Genomic DNA, 23,771 nt, shown 5'->3' with positions numbered 1-23,771 from the left:
TTCTGGGTTAGAGACCCAAGTGGAGAACTTTAAGTGCCTCAAGGTGTTGTTCACAAGTGAGAGGAGGGTGGAGCGGGAGATGTCTGTGATGTGGACTCTGGTTTGTACTGGTTTGTCATGCAAAAGAGTGTAATGCCCATTTACGTTCTTACTTTCACCTGTGGTCACAATCTCTGTGTAGTGACTGGAAGAATGAGATGGGAGAAATGGGGCTTTCTCCAAATGCTGGCTGGGCTCTCCCTTAGAGATTAGGAGTTCAGCCATTTTGAAGGGACTCAGAGTAGAGCCAGCTCAGGTGATTCAGGTATCTGATTCTGAGGCCCTGGGATAGGTCCAGGACACACTGGTGAGATTATGTCTCTCGGCTTACCTGGTAACGGCTCGGCGTTCCCTCGGATGAGCGATAGGTGACTACAGAGGGAGGTCTGGGCTTCTCTGCTCAGACTGCTGCTCCTGGTATTTTCTTGTACCTTTCCTTAAGTACAGCATTTATAACTAAAGACGATCTAGACGGAAGTCCCTGCTCATAGTTGCCGAATCAGCTCGAAGAATGAAATAAATTAATTTCAATTCCAATTATTTCTGAGATGTAAAACTTAAAAAAAAATGTTTTTACTGTTATTATTGTTGTTATTACAAAAGATCCCTTGAAGTTATACTTGTACCACCGTCTGTCCTGTAGCAAAACCTTTCTCATGTGTCTCAAGGCTAATCCATCTGTATGGAGTTGGAGTACTTTTGTAATGTATTACTGTGGTATTTCTAATGCAGGACTGAATTATTACTAACCTATGTGTGTAACTTGAGCTGTTACTGTGTATTTCAACGCGTTTTGCTTTGTCTGGGCTCAGTTCCTCTTTTGAGGTGAAACAGGAGGACTCGGTTTCTGATTCATATTCTTCAGACTGTGTTTTCTTCTCGAAGTGAGACCTCGTGGTTTTCCCCGCTCTCTGCCTCATTTGGACGTCACAGGGAATTTCCAGTGGGGAAGGAAATCAAGTCAACTTTATTTCAACTGACAATCGTCAGTCAGTGTCACCTGCGGGACTGCTGTCGCTCCCTCTGGATTATAATCCCACTCGGATTAAAATTGTTCATTAAAGTTGTTAAAGTGTAATGACGCGCCCGTCTCGCGTCATGACGTACTCCGGGTAAAGTGGATGGATCGGTAGCTCAGCATGGCGCAGTGATGTGCACAAGTGAAGCGAACTGAGGAGGACTGTCACTCAAAGGGAACTCTTCACCTGACCGACCGAAACAGGTAACAGCCTGGTTAACTAACCAGCTAACTAAACTAACCAGCCAGCTGCACGTTTCCATTCATAATCACAACTTCAGCGGGACCCGTTACAACTCTTTGGCAGCTGGCTTTGTTTTGCTGCTTACTTCCTCATTAGCCAGGTAACTGTTAGGACCCCGGGCCAAACTCCATGTTAAAAACGGTAAGCTTTTATTTTCTGTAATGTTAGTAGCCTCGGGAATATTTCACGTCACCGTTAAAGTGCATTACGTGTTTGTAACACCCACCAGCTAATTCGGCCACGATTAATCAAAAATCAAAATCTCGGTTTAGTGAAAGTTTGAACTTTAATCCAACTTTTAATCTCGTTTAACTCGCTCTGGTCTTTGGTAGCCAAAGGGCAGAATGGTTAAACTGACAAAATAATTAAAACGACATTTTTATTTACACCGAACTGCTGTGTGGATTTTAGACTTGCCGAATACATGACTGGGGTCGGCTGATTCTGGTATCTATTCATTTATATCGCAATGTTCAGTGTACCGAAGTGAAGAGCGAAGGACGGTGTAACTGGCAGATTTTAATACGAAGTTTTGTGTTACGCTCTCCGCATACGGAACCTACGAGGCTAGCTCCCGGGCAGCCAGGACAGGCAGCGGTTAGCGAGGACGGGGCTCGCTTTGACTTGAAGCCCGAGATTAGACCCGAGCTGCACTGAGGTCGGTGCTGTGGAAGCGCCGGCCAACAGCCTGCCTGCTTTAACTTTAGCCACATGAACAACAACAACAACAACAACAACAACCCGGAGGAGCTAATTAGCTGTTAGCCGCAGAGCTAACGTAGATCACACAGGCACGCTCGTGAGAACGAGGACGAGCGATGCTGCTGACAGGTAACAAGTGTCAGCGATCAATAATCAGTAATTATTATCGGGTTTAAACGACTGTGTATTACAAACTGTGTATCACCGAAGGTTAAATATATATTTATATATATAATAAACAAAGAGTGAATTCCGAGAACAGAAAACTCAGTTCACAAGGTATAAAATTAATAAACTGACAATAAAAAACGACAACAGCCAAAAAACATTTAATAAGATGGCCAAAAAAGAGGCAAATTTATGAAAGACCTGCAGATTCACGAGAAAAATGTGCACTTCGCAAATCCAATTTTTGAGGAAAAGGATAAAAATTGATAAATATAAGGAGAAAACCCAGGTAAACTCACGAGAAACACGTGCACAAGCGCAAGAAAGCAAAAATGAGGAAACCTTCAAAGGTGCTCAAATTTCAATAATCGTTGAGGAAGTTAGTTGCTGGAGACACCTGGCCTACTTCTGCAGGTTAGTTCTGGAGGTCTCACAGTGTGATGAACTGAGATGGAAGTGTTTCCCTCCATAGTCACCTTTTTAGAAGTCAGCAGGTAAATTTCTCAACGGGACTAAAGCCCGAGTGTTTACTGCCGTCATGTCAACTGTTTACATTTAGTTTTTTGCCTGCATGTTTCACAGCTTGCTCAGCAAAGTTTGAATTAACAACCTTAATACATATTCCTCATTCTAATGCAATAAGGAATTTCTCCATGTTTTTCTTTTCTGCTTCTTTTTCTTCTTCTTTTTTGGTACAAGAATTTCCAAATTCCCTGAAATACTCTAATACATAGGTGTCAAACTCTGGCCCGCGGGCCAAATTTGGCCCACAGCCTAATTACATTTGGCCCGCGAAGCCATACCAAATTACTATCAGAGCTGGCCTACTGGTATTATACAGCTAATATATATATTGTTTAGTATTAAGCTTTGCTTGTTCCATATTCAGTTTTTTAGCAAAATGTGTTTGAGTCCATAAGAAAAGATTCATTCTTATATCTGGAGGAATAAATATAATTCAATAAATATTAATGTTAGCCCGCGACTTTGTTCCAGTTTTGAATTTTGGCCCACTGTGTATTTGAGTTTGACACCCCTGCTCTAATACAAGACCAAAGCCGTCTTACCAGCTTAAATACTATGATATTAGCTCTTTATTACTCCTTATAAAGGACTTATCAAAGCCTTATTTAGCATGACTGAAACAGCAAACAAAAAAGTGGCAGTGGTGTGTCCCCCATTGTGAAGTGAGGTGCAGTTTCTAACAGATTCACTGGTAGTTTGACGCTCATTAATCCACACAGCTCCAAAATAATGATAACAGCCACTGAGTTCCAGTTAAAAATAACAACTGCATGCTTGTTTAAGCATCTAAAAACTGTCAGGTGAAACCTGTGCAGCAGGTTTATACCTCCCACCACCAAACCAGCCCCCCCCCCAGCTCCTGTCCAACAGCATGCCTTCAAAGACCATTTACTGTGTGATCGGGCTGTTGTGTGGTTTCTGGGCTGCAGTGAAAGCAGCTTAGGTGTTAAGTGAAGGAGGAAGTGACATACAAGCGAAATGGCCTTCACTCTAATATCGGTCGAAAGACTGCATTAAGACACACAAAAAGGCAACTTTTATAAAGGCCTCTAGGTCAGGCCTCTCTTAGTCAGGGGTGGGCAACTCCACGCCTCAAGGGCCGGTGTCCTGCAGGTTTTAGATCTCACATTGGGTCAACTTACCTGAATCAAATGATTAGTTCATCACCAGGCCTCTGGAGAACTTCAAGACATGCTGAGGAGGTAATTTAGCAATTTAATTCAGCTGTGTTGGTTTAAGACACATCTGCCCACCCCTGCTCTTAAGTGGTCAGGTATAAAATGCAGTTTTTAAGAACCAGTTCGTTTACCATTTACAGGCCTATATGCATCATGAAAAGGGATGCACCAGTTCAACTTTCAACGCCATTCATCGGTACGCTAACATCAGGTTGAGCCTTAATGTTGCTTCTCTAACTTTCTAAAATAAAATATACCAAAAAAGAAAAGAAAAGAAAAATGCTTTTACAAATGTATTCTGTATTTGAGCTGAGTGTGAGAGTCTTTACTGCTGGTACTCCTCCTGTCCCTGCTCTCAGTCTCGCTGTGGGTGCACCTCCTCACACACGGAGTGGAGCACACAGAGAAACAGGAGAAGAGAAATAGTATTATAATGCCACTGTTCTGTCACTGCAAGTGCACAAAGGCTTCCCAACATGTGGGAAAACGTAACGAGAGAGAGGATGGAAAAAGCTGTCGGCAGTTTCTGGTTAAATTAAAAACTTTAGCAAATGTTCAAAGTGACTGCTGACCTCTAAAAAGGCCTTTAACCCTCAAATAAACGGTCAATAAAGTTGCTTTCAGTCAATTTTCTGTTGCTAAAATAAGAGATTAACCATTAATTGTTGCAGTTCTGCAGTTGATCGTTTTTAATGGTCGCTTTGAAAAAAGAAAGTTGTGAATGAAGTAGTTGTAACAGAAAGTAGAGTATTTAGAGAGTAAGTCACTTTACTCATATAGAATTCTAATTCAAGGTGAAGACGGTTGTTTAGAGGAGTGCAAATAAAAAGCCTCAGTTATAATTAAACGTGTTGTGATGAGCAGAAAACATAAAAATAAGAAGAATGAACAGAGCACTTTTGTCATTCTGGTCTCTTACTCATAATAATAATCGCTGATGTCACTCCGTGGGTTTAACTGACGTGTTGCTCCACCTTTTGCAGACGCCACCATGGCCGGAGACGACCACTACCTACACACTCCCAACCAGGTAAACTCACCTGGGCTCAGCCTCCATGTTTTTTTATAATGTCCAGCTTATAGTCTCATTTACTAATTTTAAGTCGTGTTTGACCCAATATGATGATGATTTGGTAAATTATGCTCCTTTTGTAGTCAGAAAGGGAGACAAAGCAAGGGCTGTTTTAGGATGTCATTGACAAGATGATGATGAAAAAAGCAGCAGGTTCCAAAAACATGACTTTAATAACCAGTGGGAGATGTCACAGTTTCTGCAGGCTGACAAATAACAGCCCATATTTCTGCTCTGAAGGAGACAATCTCCCCCCTTTTTAAACCCTTTGAAATACTTGGATCTACACCAGTATCAAGGTATCACAACCTTTTTAGAAAAGCCGTATTAAAGTGGGAAGTGCTCACATGTGTGCATGTAAATGAGACAGTATCAATATCGATCCTCAACATTAGGAAACTGTGCTGCTATTTTTGTTCCTTGTTCCTCGTGAACGGAGCCATAAAAAAGGCTCTTTGAGTCACTTCTGTCCAACATCATGCAGATTATTGAAGAACGTGATTGGCCAGCAGCTTTGTTGTTTGATTACCTGTGCTGATCATCGAGTCTAGTGCACTAATACTTTCTATTGCTGTGTTAGACACAAATGTAATGTGATTACAGTAACTCATTTCTTTGGAACATTTTCCACGCAGCACTTTTCAGTTGTTCTTTAGCTTTTTTTGATCATTACTGTTTCTGTGGTTCTCCTCTGATCTTCTTCTGATCTTTTCCTTCCTGGTTGTCAACTTCAACTCCTTCCTCCTCTCCAGCTTCATCTTCCTTGTATTTCTTGGTCTCTGTATAGCTCTTATTGATTATATTCTTCATCTGCGTGATCTTCTTCTCGATGTTCGTCTACATCGTCACCCTCTTCTTGTTATTTCCTATTCTTCTTTTTCTTCTTGGCCTTAATCTTCTTGAACAGCTTCATCTTCTACTTGTCGGTCTTTGTCTTCCTCGTGGTCTTATACCTGTTCTTCCTTGTCTTGATCTGTCTCTTCTTCTTGATTTGCTTGTATATTCCTGATCTATGTCAGTGCTTTCTTTTCCTTCTTTGTCTTCTTCTTCTCGTCCTTCTTATTGATCTTCCTCCTTGGTCGTGGTTCCTTTGTGGCACCGGTTCATGCAGTCTCTTTGAACAGACCATGCTGGGGTATCTCTTCTGCTTGAACCCTGAGAAGCACTGATGTGGGGCTCTGATCCGAGCTGCTGTAAATAACTGTCCTGTTCTCGTTAATGGACTGTTGTTTCTTTGGTATAACATGAATTATTGCAGTTAACATCACTCAAGCTGCACACATGTGAAGAACAAGAACTAAATAATAATAATGTCTTCCTGTGTTTATTTAAGTCTAAAGTCAGACTTCGTGTTTTTGTCTTTACTGCAGATGTTTGATAACATCATGATAGACCCGTCATGGGAGTTTCCACATTTTGCGATGCCTCAGACGTCTCTGCGGACAGGTGAGAGTCCTGCAGGTGTGTCCCACACCATCAGCTTTATCTTTAAAATGGGTGTCTTTGGGTTTCAGACTGCTGGTCCAACAAGAAGACGTCATGTAGTACTTTCCTGTTGGCTTGATTTGACCTCTGTACTTTCAGAGTTTATTTACTTTGAATGTGTTGTGTTGTTTTTATCTGGATTTCCCCTTTGTTTCTGAACAATAGTATAATTTCTGAAGAAAAAAAAGAGCAGCCATGGGTGGCATTAATCATCTCTTAAACTTGTCATTTTGAGATGACGGCTTAATCTTCGTGCATAAAAATACCACACTGTCACGCAACCATCACGCCTGTCTCTCCTGCCGTCCCCACAAAAGCTGTCAGGCCTTTTGTTTTCAGACGGTTTCCTTTGGTCTCACTCACTCCGCCATCCTGAGGTTATTACTGTGTGGTTAGCATGAAATAAAAAACACGCAGGTGGAGATAAAGTATCTGCTGCCCCATTTGTGTAATTGTGTTGAGCTCATACTTTACATACTCGAGCCTGATTGAAAAGCAGTTTAGTTCTTTTCCTGTTGCAGTGTTTGCTTTCTGACACTCGTCGTTTGGTTGACTGTGGTCGTTATATCCACGCGTATCATTGTTGTTTAGGTAATACTCAAAATTTAAAGGGACCCACTAAGACTTATGTCACTGGTATTCCCTGTAAAAAAAACTATTTACCAAAAAAACCCCAACAATAAATTTCATGTGTGATTTGGTTTAAAGTTCCAGGAAAAGTCAGACAAATGGACTTTGACTTGGACTGTTACGTCAGACAATGAGAGCTTTATATGGACCGTTACGGCATGAATGAAGCCTTTGTTCAGACAGAAGCTGAAGGCTCTATAACATGTGTGAAAGAAACATTAAAACCACACACAGGTTGAACAGATGCCGCTGGGGAGGAAAAACTTCCGAAACTCCACTTTCTTTTTGCAAAAGTGAATTTCTGTTGAGGGGGAAAAAATGAAGGTAAAGTGAAAGAGGAGTTTCATGACGTGTCCTCTGTGGTGGCTGTGGGACGGCAGCTCAGCTCTCACTTCCCTTTAATATCAACACATCGTTTCTCTGAGTAGAGACAGAGGTGTAGCTCGCATGGGGAAACTGGCTCCTCTTTACATTTACATGTGGCTACAGTGGTACGCAGAAAGTGGCGATTACAGCATTTCTTCTTTTAACATGTGGAAAAATACAACCGGTCTCTCCTGCACATATGGATGGTAGAGGAAACGCAACAAGGGCGACATTTCACAGTTCATATTTCATGTGAGACAACATTTCACCGACATTAAACAGAATCTCACATGACGGGAAACCTGACATGAAACACAAAATGTCGCAAAAGACATTAAACATAACGTGACATTTTAGAAAATGTGTCATCAAACAAAACTGAATGAAAGATGACATAAATCTCAACGTTTTAGAAAATCGATATTGCGCAAGATGCCCGCGTTACGAGTTTTACAAACGACAATTCAGGAAAGGATCACCGCAAAAGACATTTCAGGTGGCATGAAATTTCAATCGAAGTGCAGACACTCGAAACACTGTCGCGTACAGATTTCTTGAAAGCCGTTTTACAGGATGTTGATAGCAAATGAGACGAGATTTCAGGGAAGATGTTTTACATTCTCCTACTTATCAGATGCATATTTTAAGAAAAACTGATGACATTTCAAAAAACACAACAGAAAAAAAACATAAAACATTTCTGAAAAGAGAGTTTAGAAAAAAATGAGACGCCACTACAGGCGATGACCTCACACAAAACATTTCTTATTGCACATCAAAAAAGTTTGAGGTTAAAAAGGAGCTCAAACTGAAATGTTGGTTAATGTCACGGCTGCCGAGGCGAGCCGTGTGGGAATGGAGGGAGAAAGGACCCAAAACGCAGGCAGTAGATCAGAGGTGTGGACTCGAGTCACATGACTTGGACTCGAGTCAGACTCGAGTCATTAATTTTATGACTTTAGACTTGACTTGAAAAAATGTTCTAAGACTTGTGACTTGACTTGGACTTTTACACCAATGACTTGGGACTTGAATTGGACTTGAACCGGTTTACTTGAAAAGACTTGATATTTTACCCCAAATATAAAATTTAACATGCATATTATATAGAGATTGAAAATGTGACGTCATTCACGGGTAGAACCGCAAAGGATTCTGGGAACTCGTGGCAAGCGGTACTAGCGCACGCAGGCTTTCAATTAAAATCAGTTATACAGCGATAAAAAGAAACACAAAAATGTCAAGAAGCCGTTGTATTATTAACTGCAATAGCCGGTCGCATGACAGCCACGGGAAGCCGACGGGTAAAGAGATCGGTTGTTATCGGATTATGTCGTTGAAGAGAAATTGTTCGAGCCATGTTTCCGAAGTAACAAAGAGGCGACTGGATTGCAGCCATTCAAAGATCAAATATAACGTCCCAGAACACTCCAGCTCACAGGTTAGTCTGCTCCAAGCATTTACACGAAGGTCAGTCTGCTGTTGTAGTTAATGCGTCATTTTCATAACATAATTGGTGATGTAGGTTACAAGCAAGTCTGGCGCTGAACAGAAATTGTCGCGCTATGCTCCTTTGTTTATTGTGCATAAATAGTGAATTGTCCTGACACAATATTGCGTTTCGCTTCTGTTATTATGGTACATTGACAAAAACATATACTTTTATTCACAGGATAAAACAGGTTTTTTGTATCACTAATTGCCCAGTACGATTACAGCATACAGTATTATTGTCACTGCTACATTTCTGTGATGCTACCAGAAATTATTTCCACTACTAATTAATTACCATTGAGCTCAAAGGTTATATTAATAAACGGTTAAGGAATGTGTATTTATGATGACAATTTGTGAGACTGGTAAACTTATGATACGTACGATGGTCTTTCGTTCTACACGGTGCATTTCAAGGTCCTGCACCCATCCGTCGGTAAACTGTACCTGGGCTTGTTGCAGTGACCTGAAGTTACTAAACTTCATGAGTGTATGTACTCACTCCAAGAACCGTATGATTATAAATATGCATATAAATATGCTACGATGAGATAGCTGACTTCATCTAACTAGCAAATGTTGTCCAGGCTACGTTGGTGATACAGTTTTTTTTTTAATGTGTATGATATTTTTGTCATGCGATTTTAAAGCTGGTCCTACAACCGCATCCAAGAATAACATGCAGCTTATCTCAGAACTGTCGGTGAAAACTATTCTTGGAGCTAGGTTTAATTGAGCTGCATTTTAAAGAGGTGCAATTTCACAATTTGTGTATATTTTCTAAGTTCACTATTTTGTCATGTGTTGAGAAAAACACAGATTTAAAAATTACATGGTCTAATATTTACATTTAGCATAACTGCAACATTATTTTTTCGTTTGTTTTTTTTAAAGACTCGAAAGGACTTGAAATTCAAAGTTTCAGACTTGTGACTTGAGACTCGGACTTTTACACCAGTGACTTGAGACTCGACTCTGACTTGCCTGACATTACTTGAGACTTGACTTGAGACTTGAGGATAAAGACTTGAGACTTACTTGAGACTTGCAAAACAATGACTTGGTCCCACCTCTGCAGTAGATAATAATGCTGGTGATGTTTATTTACACAATGGTGAGAGGGCAAAACAGGCAAGAGAGAAGACAAAACAAAAGACCTAAACTGGGAAAGCTAAATGACAAACCTGAGAGGGTACCAGAAAGGGGTGAGAGGCAGAGAGCCGCGCAGGACACCGAGGAACACAGACTGACGCGGAGTTACACAGACGAACCGGCAACAGGCAGGAGAACACACAGGGCTTAAATACACACACCAGTAATCAGGGGATGAGAGACAGGAGGGCAACACAGCTGGGAGAAATCCGCGCTGACGGGACAGGGAAAAAGTAAACTGAACACACTCACATCAGACATAAACCTTCAGAATAAAACAGGAAACTAACAGACACAGAGAACCAGACAGGACACTGAACTAGACAGGCAGACTCATGAGCAGACACGATAACACCATGGACAGACAGAGGGAACACAGAGAAGTGGGAGCAGGCAGGTAAAGAACAGAAACCTAACAAATGGCAAAATCACAACAGAATACACACTCGGAATGAACAAAAGCATAAAGAAACACAAAACACTGAGTCCTCAGACTCAGGACCATGACAGTTAAACACTCTTTACGGTCTACTTATCAGTAATAATGACATAGTTGTAATAATTCTTAAACCGTGGAAACCTCAAACCGTGGAAGGGAGTTCCCCTCACTGTGACACAGTGCTGCTCACAGGAGATTGTTGGGGTTCTCCCTCTAATATTGATGGTCTGCAGCTCAAAGAGTCTTATCACTGAAACTGAATAGGATTGGTTAGAGCACTGCTGGTCAGCAGATGGTTGTCAAACCAGAGACCAGACCCAGGGTGAGGGGTGACAGATACCCCAGGGAAACTTTGTGTAGAGAAAAGCGTAGCTCGGTCTTTATTTCATGTGTAAGATATCTCAGTTCTCTGACACCTCTAAATGTCTCGATTGTCTGAAACCCCAAAACGAATTTTCAAAGAAACAAATCAGCTGTATGAGAAGGTGTTTGAATCTGAGTCTGAATCTGAGTCTTTGTGGTTTCAGTGGACGGACCGTTCCTGCAGATCGTGGAGCAGCCCAAACAGGTAACACTCACCTGTCCCGTCTTATCAGAGACGACTGACCGCTGGGTTTAGTTTATTTTTAAATTGGTTTTATTTAGAATTAAAAAAGGGAATTGACTTAGTACAGGATGTTTGGCTGTTTAAGTCACACCTGTAACTACTGCTGTTTTCTTTTCCTGTCTTTTGTTTCTGATGGTCACGCTGACTGTAACGGCACTCTGACCGTGTTCTGATGTCACTTCCTTTAATGCAGCGGTCCTCAACCCCTGGGCCGGTACTGGTCCATGAGTCGTTTGGTACCGGGCCGCCAGAGTTGAGGCTCATTGTCGGACATAAACCGGTCCATGGCACAAAAAAAGGTTGGGGACCGCTGCTTTAATGGACAGTAAAACACAGTTAGGCCGTAAGTTGTGCAGCAAAGTGGAGCAAAGACTGAGGGGGGGGTCAATAACAGGGTCCCCCCTGAGTCATTAAAGAGTCAGTCATTAAAGTGAAGGATGTTAAGGTGTTAAAAGGTCCTGCGTTGAACTTACAGGTGTTATGTTTAACACTGACGGAAGAAATACATTTAACGCTCATAAGACCTATTTTAGTGACCGTCTGTGGTCATTAATGATCTCTGTTAGACTTTAAACAGGAAGTCTTTATTTAACGTGCTTCTCATGGTGCTGCTTGCTTTCTGTTCAAGCTTGTATTTACAGTCAAACTGAAGTATGTAAATTTGGATGTAGCCGTTGGCACGTTACCCATTGATTTTAAAGACTCATCATTAGCATTTCTGTCACCGCCATGATGTTTTTGGATGAAAGGTCAAAGTGTTAGCGGCGCTGTTTATCCCGGGAGTGGGAGGGCACTGACTTGGGTGGAGTATTTCCCATTAATTTTTGAGCTTTGAATCCTAAACATTTACACCTTTAATCTAATTTCACCCCATAAATGTCACACCCTCCTCCCTGCCTGTATATATTTATTTGATGACAGAGCTCCTTTAACTTCAGCTGGATTAACACTGATGACTCAACAGGAGGAAAGGGAAGCATCGCGTCTCAGAGTTGGATTTCACCCACCTGTTTAATGAATAATCACCTGAACGTGTGTTTAGAACAACAAGGCGACTGATTGTCAGCTGATGCATTGATACAGGTGTGCACTGTTGTCTTTTTTTTTTACAGCGCGGCTTCAGGTTCAGGTACGGCTGCGAGGGGCCGTCTCACGGCGGTCTGCCGGGGGCCACCAGTGAGAAGAACAGGAAGACCTACCCCACCGTCAAGGTAACGCTTCCTGTCTGCGCTTGTTCTCCAGGTGTCGGACGTGCAAATGTAAACCTCGTCCTGCGCACTCGCTACAGTCAGCTGACTCACCTGCAGAGCGCAGCGTTTAAACTTTCTTCCAGTTTGTTGGTCCAGGAAGTGTTTGAAGCACACAGAGTGAGCACTAAAATCAGATTGTGGTTCACTTCTGTCTGCAGCGGCAAGAGGAAATAAAACAGTTTCCTGCAGAGACTTTAATACTGCTGAGGCATCGGGCCGACTGTTTCTGTCGTTTTGCTGATTGAAGTTGTCAAACTGACTAAACCTGTTTTGAGCTGAAGCTGAAATATGAAAGTAATGCCGTAGTGCGATTGAAGCTCTGGGAAATGATTGTTTATATCAGTTTCATCGCAGTGATTGTTCAGTGAGAGTAACACAGAGCTCCTTTAACTACAGTTATTAATAACACACGCAGCCATTAAATGAGTTATTCATCACACTGTTTCTGCTTTCACAAGCTAACACAGAGTAAGACCAGCGATGAGACCCAGTCCTGCTCTGCTGTCTGTGCTGTATACCCGAGCATCAGTATAATGACACCGAGCTCACCTGGATGTTTGGAGGCCGAGCGGTCCCTCTGTGAACTGACTGTCCTGCTGATGTTGAAGCTCACTGTTTGTTGAGACGAGCCTTATTGGATCAAACCAGCTCCCTTTTGGTTAATTTTGGCTGACGTTATCTTGCCAGTTGAAGTTTTTAGTTGTAGGAAAACAAAATCAAAGCTAGTTTTAAGGTCATGATTATACGTGACGCGGACTTGAGTCCATAAATGTCATCATCAGACGTTGATGACGAGCATCCGTGTGGATGTCCACATGCTCGCCTGTTTTTTCTTTTTTTACCGCACAGACTCACAGAATTTACATAACAGTGCACCAACTACACGTGTCCCAGGCGGCAGACTTCAAGCAGCCTTCACAGGAGTATAACAGGACTGACTGCTTGGCTGTCGGGTCTCCAGCTGTCGGTGTTTGTGTCCATCGGCCAGCTTAATGTGGCCTTAACCTCTTCAACTGAAAAACCAAACTACACTGGACACACTGAGGCCATAAAGGCCTGTGTTCACTTACAGGCGTGTGACACCATCATACAGCTTAAAGCAAGGGTGTCAAACTTATGGCCCATGGGCCAGAGTCACCCCACTGCAGACGGCTTTGGGAAATGTGAAGGAGGTCATAGATTTGACTTTGAACTGTGTTTCAGATGAAAACCTCCTTCGGGACCATCGAAGTAACAAAGTAACAGAGTAATACAGAGTAAACAGTTAAATATCAGGTACTCTTCTATCTACTGCAGAAATTCCTTTGCTTTATTGTGATTTCACATGTTCAAGAGAGAAATGGGTCTATAATAATTAATATATACATTCTTATCTTTACCTTAATAGTGTGAAACAGGCTTCGCAATGACTGAGGGAGAGATCCTAGTTTAAAGCAGTCAGTGTGGGTTGGACTAAGCTGTGCAGACAGTAATGTAAAGACGTGTTTGTAAAATTCCAAAAGGAAACATTTCCGATCGGAGCATTTTCCAGATCAAAGCTTTGGCTGAGGACACTTCCAGCTGATACATGGGTTCATGCAACCCTGTTTTAAGTTTTGGTGGAATTTCAGGAATGTTAAGTTTGGCTAGAAAGTCATTAATTGTGTTGCAGTGAAATAACTACACAGCGATTGGCACAGGAGTGGACCTGCTGCAGGCATTAAGTGTCAGTGATAGCGTAAACGATTCTCCAATACGTGTGGTACACGTGTGAGAGGTCTCTCTCGAGAGCTGAATCAAATGATTAGTTCATCACCAGGCCTCTGGAGAACTTCAAGAAGTGTTGAGGAGGTAATTTAGCCATTTAAATAAGCTCTGGTGGATCAAGGACGCATCTAAAACCTGCAGGACACCAGAACTGGGTCTAACCAACAATTAAAATCATCCCCCGGGATGAGAGAGTACTTATTTAAGGCAGGTTTGAAGAGAGTCTCGTCATCTCGTCATTCGGAGCATAAACATTTACTAGAGCGACCAAAGTGTTGCACAATTTCCCACTGACTATAACAACTGTGCAGATTTGTGTGCGACAACAACCCGGGCCTCAAAGGGAATATTCTCGACGATCATATCGTGCTTTAGCCTGGAAACGTGAGTGGAAGCACCGGCACCTCCACCGTGGGAGGACACGTCCAGTATTTTTACTTTTCAATTTTTAATGAATATTTACTGCATACCTAGGATGTTTGTGGATTCCTGGGGATGACTAAAGTATCTACTTAATCTGTCTAATGTAATCTGAATAGTGTTTGTTTTTTCTTGTATGACGATTCAGTGTGTGGTTAGACGTTTTCATGCTGACATGAAGGGGAGTTTCACGGGTCTGCCCTACTTAAGGTCAAAGTGGGCAGCATGTGGCCCACGATGTGAAACGAGTCTGACGTCCGTGTCTTAAAGGGTTGCATTAACTTGTAACGAGTTTAAAATCACAAAAATGTTGTGTTATGAATGTGTCGTAACAATATCATAGACTCAAACCTCTCTTGGGAGTCGTCTTAAGGATCCTGTGATTTAGATATTTGAGTCCTCAGTGAAGGTCTCGTTTACTCGTTTACTACACGTGGGCAATAATGCATTGAGTATTTAAAGCATGTAAAAAAAAGAGAAGAGAAAAGTTGCATAAATCACATTTAAAGGAAGTGTGCAGGGTTTGCCCCTGCTTACTTGTGATTTAGGAACCAGCTGTTAAACAATGCGTCGCTGCGTCTGCTTGAACAGGTCAAAACGAGTCGCGTGAAGCCGTCGTGTCAGCGGCGTTACAAAGCTGCACAGCCTTTTCTCGTGAGCAGGGGAGAGGCTGGTGTTTACTATTGTCTGCCGAAGGCTGGTTTTGTTTCACTGTGGTTTTGGTTGGAGGTGACCGTCGCTGGCTTTAGAAGCCGTGGCGCTCTTGTTTCCACCCCGGGCTCTGTATGAGACTGACACAAGCACACGAGCTCGAGTTTCCTGCCGTGTTGTTTCTGTTGATGTTTAGTTTGGAGTCTGAAGCTCCCACATGTTCCGACCAAACCAGAAAACATGGGAAATCCCCAGATTCCTGCTTCTGTCTTTGTCTCGCTGACATTAAAACTATATGAAAGCTGATTAAAGAGATCCAGACTTTCAGACACAGGTCAGAACAGGAAGTGTTCGTTATAAAAAAAAAATCATATGAGCTCATTTGTTTTCTGTACGTAGTCAAAACAGTTGCGTACAAGCTGAGAAGGACACGTTTTTTCTTGATGTAGAATCTGAATAAAAATGATTCATTTTTGGACACAATGGGCTAAAAGAAGTTTATTTCAGTCACGCTTTGCTCTCCCTTTAACTGAGTACATACAAAAGATGGACGTAGAACTCTGACAGAACCTCCTGGTTTGGGAAACGCTGGTTTAACGCCTGGCATTTTGACTGCCGCCATATTGTTTTTTTTTTAAGCTTGATCTTTTCCTTCCTGGTTGTCTTCTTCTTCTTCTTCTTCTTCTTCTTTTTTTTTTTCTTAATCTTTTTGATCTAAAGCCCAAGATTGTCTTCTTATTCTTGTCTTTCTTGGTCGTCTTCTTCTTCTTCTCCTTCTTCCTAAGTCGTGGTTACTGTGCGGCAGTGATTCACGCAGTCTCGTAAACTTGATGTTGTCAAAACACCTTTTCTGCCGTCATCGCAGCAGCCGATGGTTTTTGACTTTGTTTTAAAGTCGAGGGATCTTTGGAGGAGCTGCAGCTTTTGTTGCTTCAGCGTTGGCTGATGCTCAGTTTGTCACGTTATGCTACGTGTGGAGAAGAAGCATTTAAAAGGAACAGAAGGTGACCAGTGGTACACCGAGCGCCGTAACGTAAGGACAACATGGGCTCATATGCATCAGCTGGGTGTACGATAGGCATGAATGAGATGAAGTCACTGACACAAATGAGGAAGTGTTCCTCCCACTCGCCGTGTTTGATCTGTGGGTCGTGTTAGAGAGATGTTGATGATGGTGAGTTTGCATGTTGAGGCTGCAGAGTGGGAAAACCCCTCCAGCTCTGGCAGGACCAGTGGGACGATGACTAGTCTGACTCACTCGACTCACCCGCTCCATCTCTCTGTTTTTTTTAAATTGATAAGGCATCTGTCACCTTCACTGCCTGCGTCCCGTGGTGTCATGCTCTGTGTACGTACTCTGCTCTAATGTGTGCTCGTGAAGTTCCCCTGAAGTTTCCACAAGAGTTTTTGTTTTTCTAAACTACTGACTTTTCGTGCCTGTAGTTTCTTAAAGATTTCTAAGGAAGTTTTCTGGATAAAATTGGAATTTCCCTTTAAGGTTCTCGCAGTGATGAACATTATACACCTTTAAGACTTTAAAGTTTTTTTTTTTAAACTCGAGCAGACTTACCAGAGATCTACTCAAGCAGCTTAAGCCACGAGTTATTTTTGTGACTGGTGATGGTGTTAATAGTGGAACGAGGTAAATCAATGTGCCCTGAGTCATTCCTGCTTTCATGAACATCAAGTTTTATTCAAGAGGATCTGAAAGCAGCGACTGATGGACTCACTGGGGCAATCATCGAGCCTGACAGGTGCTTTACCTGGCACAGGATCATCCATGCCACAAAGTTTTGAAGAATAAAACCAGATTTGAAGCTTCAGCTTCATGAATCCGGATGTTGAGTTTAATCAAAAACAGCTGCAACAAAAAGTGAGGAAACGGCCTGTTTTATTCCTTAATACCAACATTAAAGTGTTTTATGCATTTTATTTATGCTCGAGGCATGAAATCCACCGGAATAAAAAACACTGTGATAGAAATATTAGCGGCCTGCAGTGTGTGATGAATGTGGAGCGCTCACGTTGGAGAAGAAAACAGGAAAATGTCTGAGCGCGTGTTAACCACAGGCCTTATTTCAGGCGAATCAAACTTGTAGAAACGGTGAGTGCAAAATGCAAACTCATTCAGAAAGTTTATTTATTCAGATCAGAACAGTCCCTTTTTTCCCTCTCGCTGCCTCAGCCCGGCCACAGCGCACACACCGGGACAACTTGGTGAATGTTTGGATTTACTAAGTGTCTGAACCAACTTTGGCATCATTAGCGTAAAACAAACATCCCCAGTAGCTGCACGCAGACTTCATCCCACAGCTGCTTTTCCTCACAATGTTCCTCGAGACTCCGATAAACACTTGGAGATCCTGCACGGATCGGATCTGTGCTCCAAGCGCTTTAGTTTTCTGACATCAGATGAAGTTTCAGCAAAATCTTCTGCTGGCCCGGACCTGTCCGAGAGCTCTCTGCAAACCACACACACACAAACACACCTCTGCTGTGTTTCATGTCTGTTGGGAATTTCCTCTCCTTGACACCCACATGTAATTACAAGGAAGTGGAGTTGCGTCACAAACAGGAAAGGTGCCGAGTTTCAGCTCGCAGATGAAAGCTCTGCATCCAGAGGTGTAATATCTGCGTTCGCGCCCACTCTGGCCCAGAAATACTGACATATTTAACCCTTTGTTGTTCACTCGTGGTCGCACAGCGGTGCTGCACAGACTACAGGCTGCCTCAGCGGGTGAAACTCATCAGGTACAGAGAGACCGAAACAAAAACACATTCGGTTGTTGGATTTAAATTACTGTCGTCATTTTGCACTCGGAGTCACCACTTTGAATTTTCCACAGCCTGATGGTTCATGACATTTCATATTTGTGGTGATGTAGATTAATCCCGAGCTTCACTTTCATCGGTTATCAGACGTTATACGTCTGCTCACTTGACTTTTCTGCTTCTTTATGAGGGCTGAGAGTCTTTCATATTTATTGAGGACAAACCTCCAAAGCTGAAAGCTAAAGCTGGTGTGGAAGTGTTTGAACATTCCCCACAGAGCAGCTTGGTTTGGTCTCTGTGGATAGGTTCCCTCTTCATAACGATTCTCTCATCCCAACCAGTCGCAGCAGATGGCCCCGTCCCTCCCTGAGCCTGGTTCTGCGGGAGGTTTCTTCCTGTTAAAAGGGAGTTTTTCCTTCCCACTGCCGCCAAAGTGCTTGCTCATAGGGGGTCATATGATTGTTGGGTTTTTCTCTGTATGTATTATTGTAGGGTCTACCTTACAATATAAAGCCCCTTGAGGCAACTGTTGTGATTTGGCGCTGTATAAATAAAATCAAATTGAACTGAGTGGGTGAGTTGGGGCGTGGCTACGTTGATTGACAGAAGCCAGATGGATAGATACTGAGGAAACTTCTGTTACGGCAGCAGGATGATGAATAAAAATGGTGCCATCCACAGTAAACAGGCGCATAGTGAGGGCCTTTTACTGCCAGAGATGCAGAACATTTACACTTGTGATGGCTCCACCCCTATATTTATTTGGAATTTCTATTTATAAAAGACTCGACTAGAGGAGATGAGGTTTCAGGTGAGTACATAATAAATAATTATCTCTTCCCCCGGCATTCACAAGCTTAAATCTCGACCTTCACAAGAGACAGAGGTTAAACTAAATCAAACCAACTCCTCCTAATACGCCTGCTCCAATGAGTGAAATCAAGCGCTCCCAATGACATTTAATATGTAAAATAACCAAGCCCTTTGTCTCAGTGTGGTCCAATATGGGGTCACCAGGAAGTGTAGGTCCTGTGTTTAATATTTGGTCCTCCAAAGGGGACTGGACCCAGCCCTGCAACAACCCGGGAGGCAGCTGAAACTGGCTAACTGGTTGTATCAGCTGACCTTTCAGAATAAGAGAGAGCAAATTGTCCATCATTAGATGTTTAAATGTAAAAATCAGTGCTTAGATAAACATGAGTGCTCAGGTTTCATTATGGGAATTGGCATTGCACATACTGCCCTCCTCTCTGCAGTTTAGCTTCATCGGGAGCAGTGAAGGCTGATCACTGAGCGCTTCTCTGCAAACTCCACTTGGCTGCTTCACCGTACTGGGAACGTCAGAGACCTCAGGTACTTAGTGTGAGCGTGTTTGAACCAGGAAACCATCAGACAGCAATGCTCGCTGTGTTTCTAGGAACTGGGTTTGTCTGCCAGAGCGCTTCGAGTGGCCCACAGCACCGGGAAGAGGAAGTGGGCTAGTGTTTATTTACTGCTGCAACGTTCCTGCAGGCAAATGTCTGCAGCAACATCATTTGTACATGCACACGTGTGTGCACGGTAGAAACGGGAACAGATTTCCTTTCCGCAAACTCAGTTTACCTCAGAGTGCAATTAGATAGAGAGATAACTTTTAATTTTGGGTGTGGAGAAACCTCAACGACAAAGTGAAGGAAATCATAACGAGAGAAAAAGCTACAAGTTGAAGTTTTACTTCCTCTGAAGGAATCTTACAGATTGTTTGGTTTTGGTTTGGCAGATTAAGAAATGCACTCTCGGTTTTTGTAGTTCTGGAACAGGAACAGTTATCTGGATTCAGGCTTGAATGTCTTAAATGTGACTTTGAAAAGGATCCTGACCTGATCACAGATAAAGTTTTTTTATCAGAGATAAAATGTTTCGTAGCTCATTCAAAGTTTAGCTGCTTTCACACTGTACGAAATCTCCACTGATGTGTGCGCTGTGCTCAGACTGAACGAGCTTTCAGCCACGCCTCTAATGACTCGGCAGTATTCTCAGGTATCGATCAGCTCCAGCTGGCAGTGCGATGCCTTCACATGTGTCTATAGGTTTCTATAAGTTACTATGTTGCTGTTGAATTGGGTGCAGCAGCTCTTTGGAACAGAAGGATGCACACTCATTAAAAGTGTGCAGGGTTTTTTTTTTTTAATTTCACTGGAAATATGGTTATTGCAGGTTTCCTTGAAAAGCTGTGAAATAATTGGAAGGCTGTGCCCCCCCCGTACAGTTGGGACTGACTCACTTTTGCAGTCTGAATTGGACTTTAGAAGAAATGCAGGTTTTACTTCAGGGAAAACTTCAGTTATATTTCTCTAACCTCGTCTCTTCGGTATAAATATAGATATAAATGAGGCATTAATGAGCACCTGTGTGTTTCACAGCTGAAACTCATAAGCTTCAGACTCGTTTTTATTTTACAGAATCTGTTTAATGTAATCACCTGATAGAGATCAGCGCGCTTTCATGTTTCTGTCTGATGTTCGGACAGGGGATGAAAACACGTCTTTGCGAGATCCGTTAAAAAGGAGGTGAGGCGGCGTGAAACTGCGTCCGCTGAAGTTTGGCTGGTATCGTGAGTCATCCGTACCAGGAGAAAGTTTTTTCTGAACCGCAGCAGAGAAGCGCCGAGGGCAGAAAAATCCAAAGTGCCCTGAATCTGTCACCGTGAGTCATCTCTGGATCTCCGAATGACTTCTCTAAAACCACATCCATCCAGTCTGACCTCTCCCTCATTTGACAGACTCTAACAATCCACACCGAGCGTCCTTCAGCACAGCCACTGTTTAAGGTTCAGCAGAAGCACATTTCCTCTCAGACTCAGTGTGTTGGCGATAAGCTGGTCTCCTGATTTGAAGACCAAAACATGGCAAAGATTATTTTCATGCATCAGCGACAGATGACAGATGAAGTTCCCTCTGTGATCCAGAACTTTGCAGGATTCAGAAAAACTCTTAAACTTGATCTGATCGGCATTATTTCTCCATTTCACAGCCAGGAGCCACATTCAGATGTGATTTATAAGAATATTAGAATATCAGAGCTGGAAGGCGAGTCTGGGATTGAATTGTAGGTTCATCAGCTGATCCCACGTGCCGATATAAGCCTGGAAAGTTTACCCATAATGCACTTTTTGAAGTTTTCTCCAGTGGATTATGGAGATCAGATCATCCAGGGTCCCATCAGTGGTGTCTGCTGCTCTGCCTCACAGACATTAAACTGATGCTCACAGCAGGTTATAGTGAGCCTGGTTTAGTCTTAACACTGTGAGTCTTGGAGTAAAGTTGCAGATATTTATGGTGGTTATCTGTGCGTGTGTTTCAGATCTGTAACTACCAGGGTCAGGCCCGGGTGGTGGTCCAGCTGGTGACGGCGCTGACCCCCGTCCCTCACCTGCACGCTCACAGTCTGGTGGGAAAACAGTGCGATAAAGGAATCTGCATTGCTGACCTGCAGTCCAAAGACTCCACCATCAGGTCTGCATCTCTCTCACACACACACGCAGTGAAGCCTGTAAAACGATCGTATGTGACGCTCAGTTTATTTCTCATAGCTTCCCGAACCTGGGGATCCTCCACGTGACGAAGAAGAACGTGGCAAAGACTCTGGAGGAGCGGATGATCGAGGCCTTCAAGCTGGGATACAACTGCGGGGTCTCCATCCACCCCGACATCGACAGTGTTCAGGGGGAGGTCAGAGTCCCTCGAGAAATCACAGGTGAGTGAGACACATAACAAAGTTTAAATTCGGGATGTTTTATCTGTTTCATCGTTGACTCTCGCCCTCCTCTCTCTGTCTTCAGAGCACCACCTCAGTGTGATCAGAAATGCTGCCTCTTCTCAGGCCAAAGAGATGGACCTCAGCGTGGTTCGGCTCATGTTCACGGCGTTCCTCCCCGACAGCGACGGCGGCTTCTCCAGGCGGCTCGAGCCCGTGGTGTCCGAGCCGATCTACGACAGCAGTGAGTCCAGGCATTTCTAATCTTCTCCCTCCAGCAGGAAGGTTTGCAGGTCCGTCCACGATGCGTTTAGGGCTCGGAGGAAAGTGTAACTTTGACTGTTTTTATCTCGTGAGATCTGCTTTGAAGGTACCGCCTGAGTCTTTGAACCACATGAAAGATGTTTCGTTTTCGCTTCAGTCCCATTTTGTGCTTGCTTGCGGTGTCGCTCTCAGTCTCATTTTTTCCACCTGCAGCTCGAACTAAAACCTGAGCAAACTTTACAGATGTGCGAGATAAGATTCTGGTTGCTGCACTTTGTCCCTGAGGTAGTGACAGTCTGTGTAATGCTACAACGGGGATTTATTGAAGAGCGACTCACAGAGAAACGGTTTGTGTGGCGGGACTTTTTACACGTGTACTTAAAGATGAGGAGATGAAGATTATTAAGGTTTGCAGAGGCAGTTTGCTGCCATTTCCTGTACTTCTCTTTAGTGTTGGATCTGTTTCACATTACTGAAATGTCCGACTGAATGACCGATGATTATTGCGAGTCTGACAGACCTGAAACAACCTGGATGTAATGCAGTTGGTTGCCCACAGAATTCTTTCCCTTGACTTTAATAAATGCCTGCAGCCTCACCAGGCATGCAATAAAAAAAGAGTGAGGTTTGGTCATAATGCTCCAAGTTCTGCAAATCCTGCAGGTCAGCTGTTCCACATCTCGGCTGTACAAACATCAGACTTACCTGCTAAGTTATTGCTAATGCTAATGCTAATAAGGTTGTGTTGATTATTGAAATGATAAAGCTGCTCATAAATTAGTGCTCTTTGGGGCACAGGTGTAGACCACCTGGTTGAGTCCTTGTCCATAAAAGCCAAAACTAAAAAAAATGAATCCATTATTTGGAGCTTGTCCTCAAAACTTTCCCGTTTCCTTTCATCAGCTCTAATCTTGTCATTGTAACCTGACCGTGTGTTTGTCAAAGTGAACAACCCTTCAACCGGTCGGAGCACACACCTGCAGGTGTCACCGACAAATTGAATTAAAGCCCACAGAGAAACGTGTTAGATGTGCAGACCGAGCTGCACACGGACTCGACGCCTACTTCAGTTTGCTCCGATCAGTTTTAAGAAAAATGAAAACGGGTTTTAAAGTGAAGCTTTGAGTCTTGGTCTGCGCTGAGAGATGATCATGTGTGAAGTTTTGTGTTGGACCGTAGATTCGATGGATCATTGGTTCCTACATACTGAACCTCAGCTCCAGGCCCCATGTTTCGGTCTGAAGTGTTGAAAGTATATGAAGTTTGTCATTTATATGTGTTGGATTTGTGGTTTGAAAATGTTAAATGTAGAGAAACAGCTGAATAAAGCGACTGGTCGGAATCGGAGGATCGCTCTGGACTGAAGATCGGCGCTTGCGTCTCGTCAGGCCGCTCGGTTTCGTTTCCCTCTTCCTGCTGAAGCTGCTTCGCTCTCTGTGCTGCACTTCCTCTCAGAGGACTGAACTCGACTCCGAGTTCATCGTTTCAGCCCCGCTCTGCACTTTCATTTTACCGGCAGGAAACATTTCACACACTTTTCTCTTCTCGATTCGCCAGTTTTCACTCTTTTACTTTTGGTTTTTGGACTTATCATTTTTTTAATTGCTAGACTTTCCTTTACCAGTTGCAGTAGACCCGCAGCGTTCAGGGTTCAGGCCAGCTTCAGTGTAATAGTAGTGAGCAGGAGTGGATCACCTGTTACAGCTACAGCGTGCCAGCGTTTGCTGTGCATCTGCAAGCTGCTTTGAAACCCACCTCCACCTCAGCTCCTTTTCATCCAGTTTCCACTTCCTGCTTTCTGTATGAATCCTGCT

At 43.1% G+C, this 23,771-nt stretch overlaps 1 protein-coding gene across 2 annotated transcripts in view; it reads left to right on the top strand.

Moving 5' to 3' along the window:
- The first annotated feature begins 992 nt into the window (after positions 1-992).
- Positions 993-23,771, top strand: part of nfkb1 (nuclear factor of kappa light polypeptide gene enhancer in B-cells 1) — a 30,794-nt gene continuing 8,015 nt past the window's right edge. The window contains exons 1-8 of one of the 2 annotated variants that reach the window (XM_085286175.1): positions 993-1,261; positions 4,858-4,904; positions 6,317-6,392; positions 11,040-11,080; positions 12,232-12,330; positions 21,301-21,452; positions 21,530-21,693; positions 21,779-21,937. In XM_085286175.1, the coding sequence (XP_085142301.1) occupies positions 4,866-4,904; positions 6,317-6,392; positions 11,040-11,080; positions 12,232-12,330; positions 21,301-21,452; positions 21,530-21,693; positions 21,779-21,937 (730 nt within the window). In that variant the 5' untranslated portion in view covers positions 993-1,261; positions 4,858-4,865. Of the gene's footprint in view, positions 1,262-4,857; positions 4,905-6,316; positions 6,408-11,039; positions 11,081-12,231; positions 12,331-21,300; positions 21,453-21,529; positions 21,694-21,778; positions 21,938-23,771 lie in introns of both variants that reach the window. The other variant, XM_085286165.1, reaches the window with a different exon arrangement.

This window comes from Mchenga conophoros, linkage group LG2 (genome assembly GCF_057382185.1).
Source record: "Mchenga conophoros isolate Kocher_MC1m ecotype Shallow Benthic linkage group LG2, M_conophoros_male_GT1.1, whole genome shotgun sequence".
Taxonomy (NCBI): domain Eukaryota; kingdom Metazoa; phylum Chordata; class Actinopteri; order Cichliformes; family Cichlidae; genus Mchenga; species Mchenga conophoros.
This window is presented reverse-complemented; position numbering and strand designations above follow the sequence as displayed.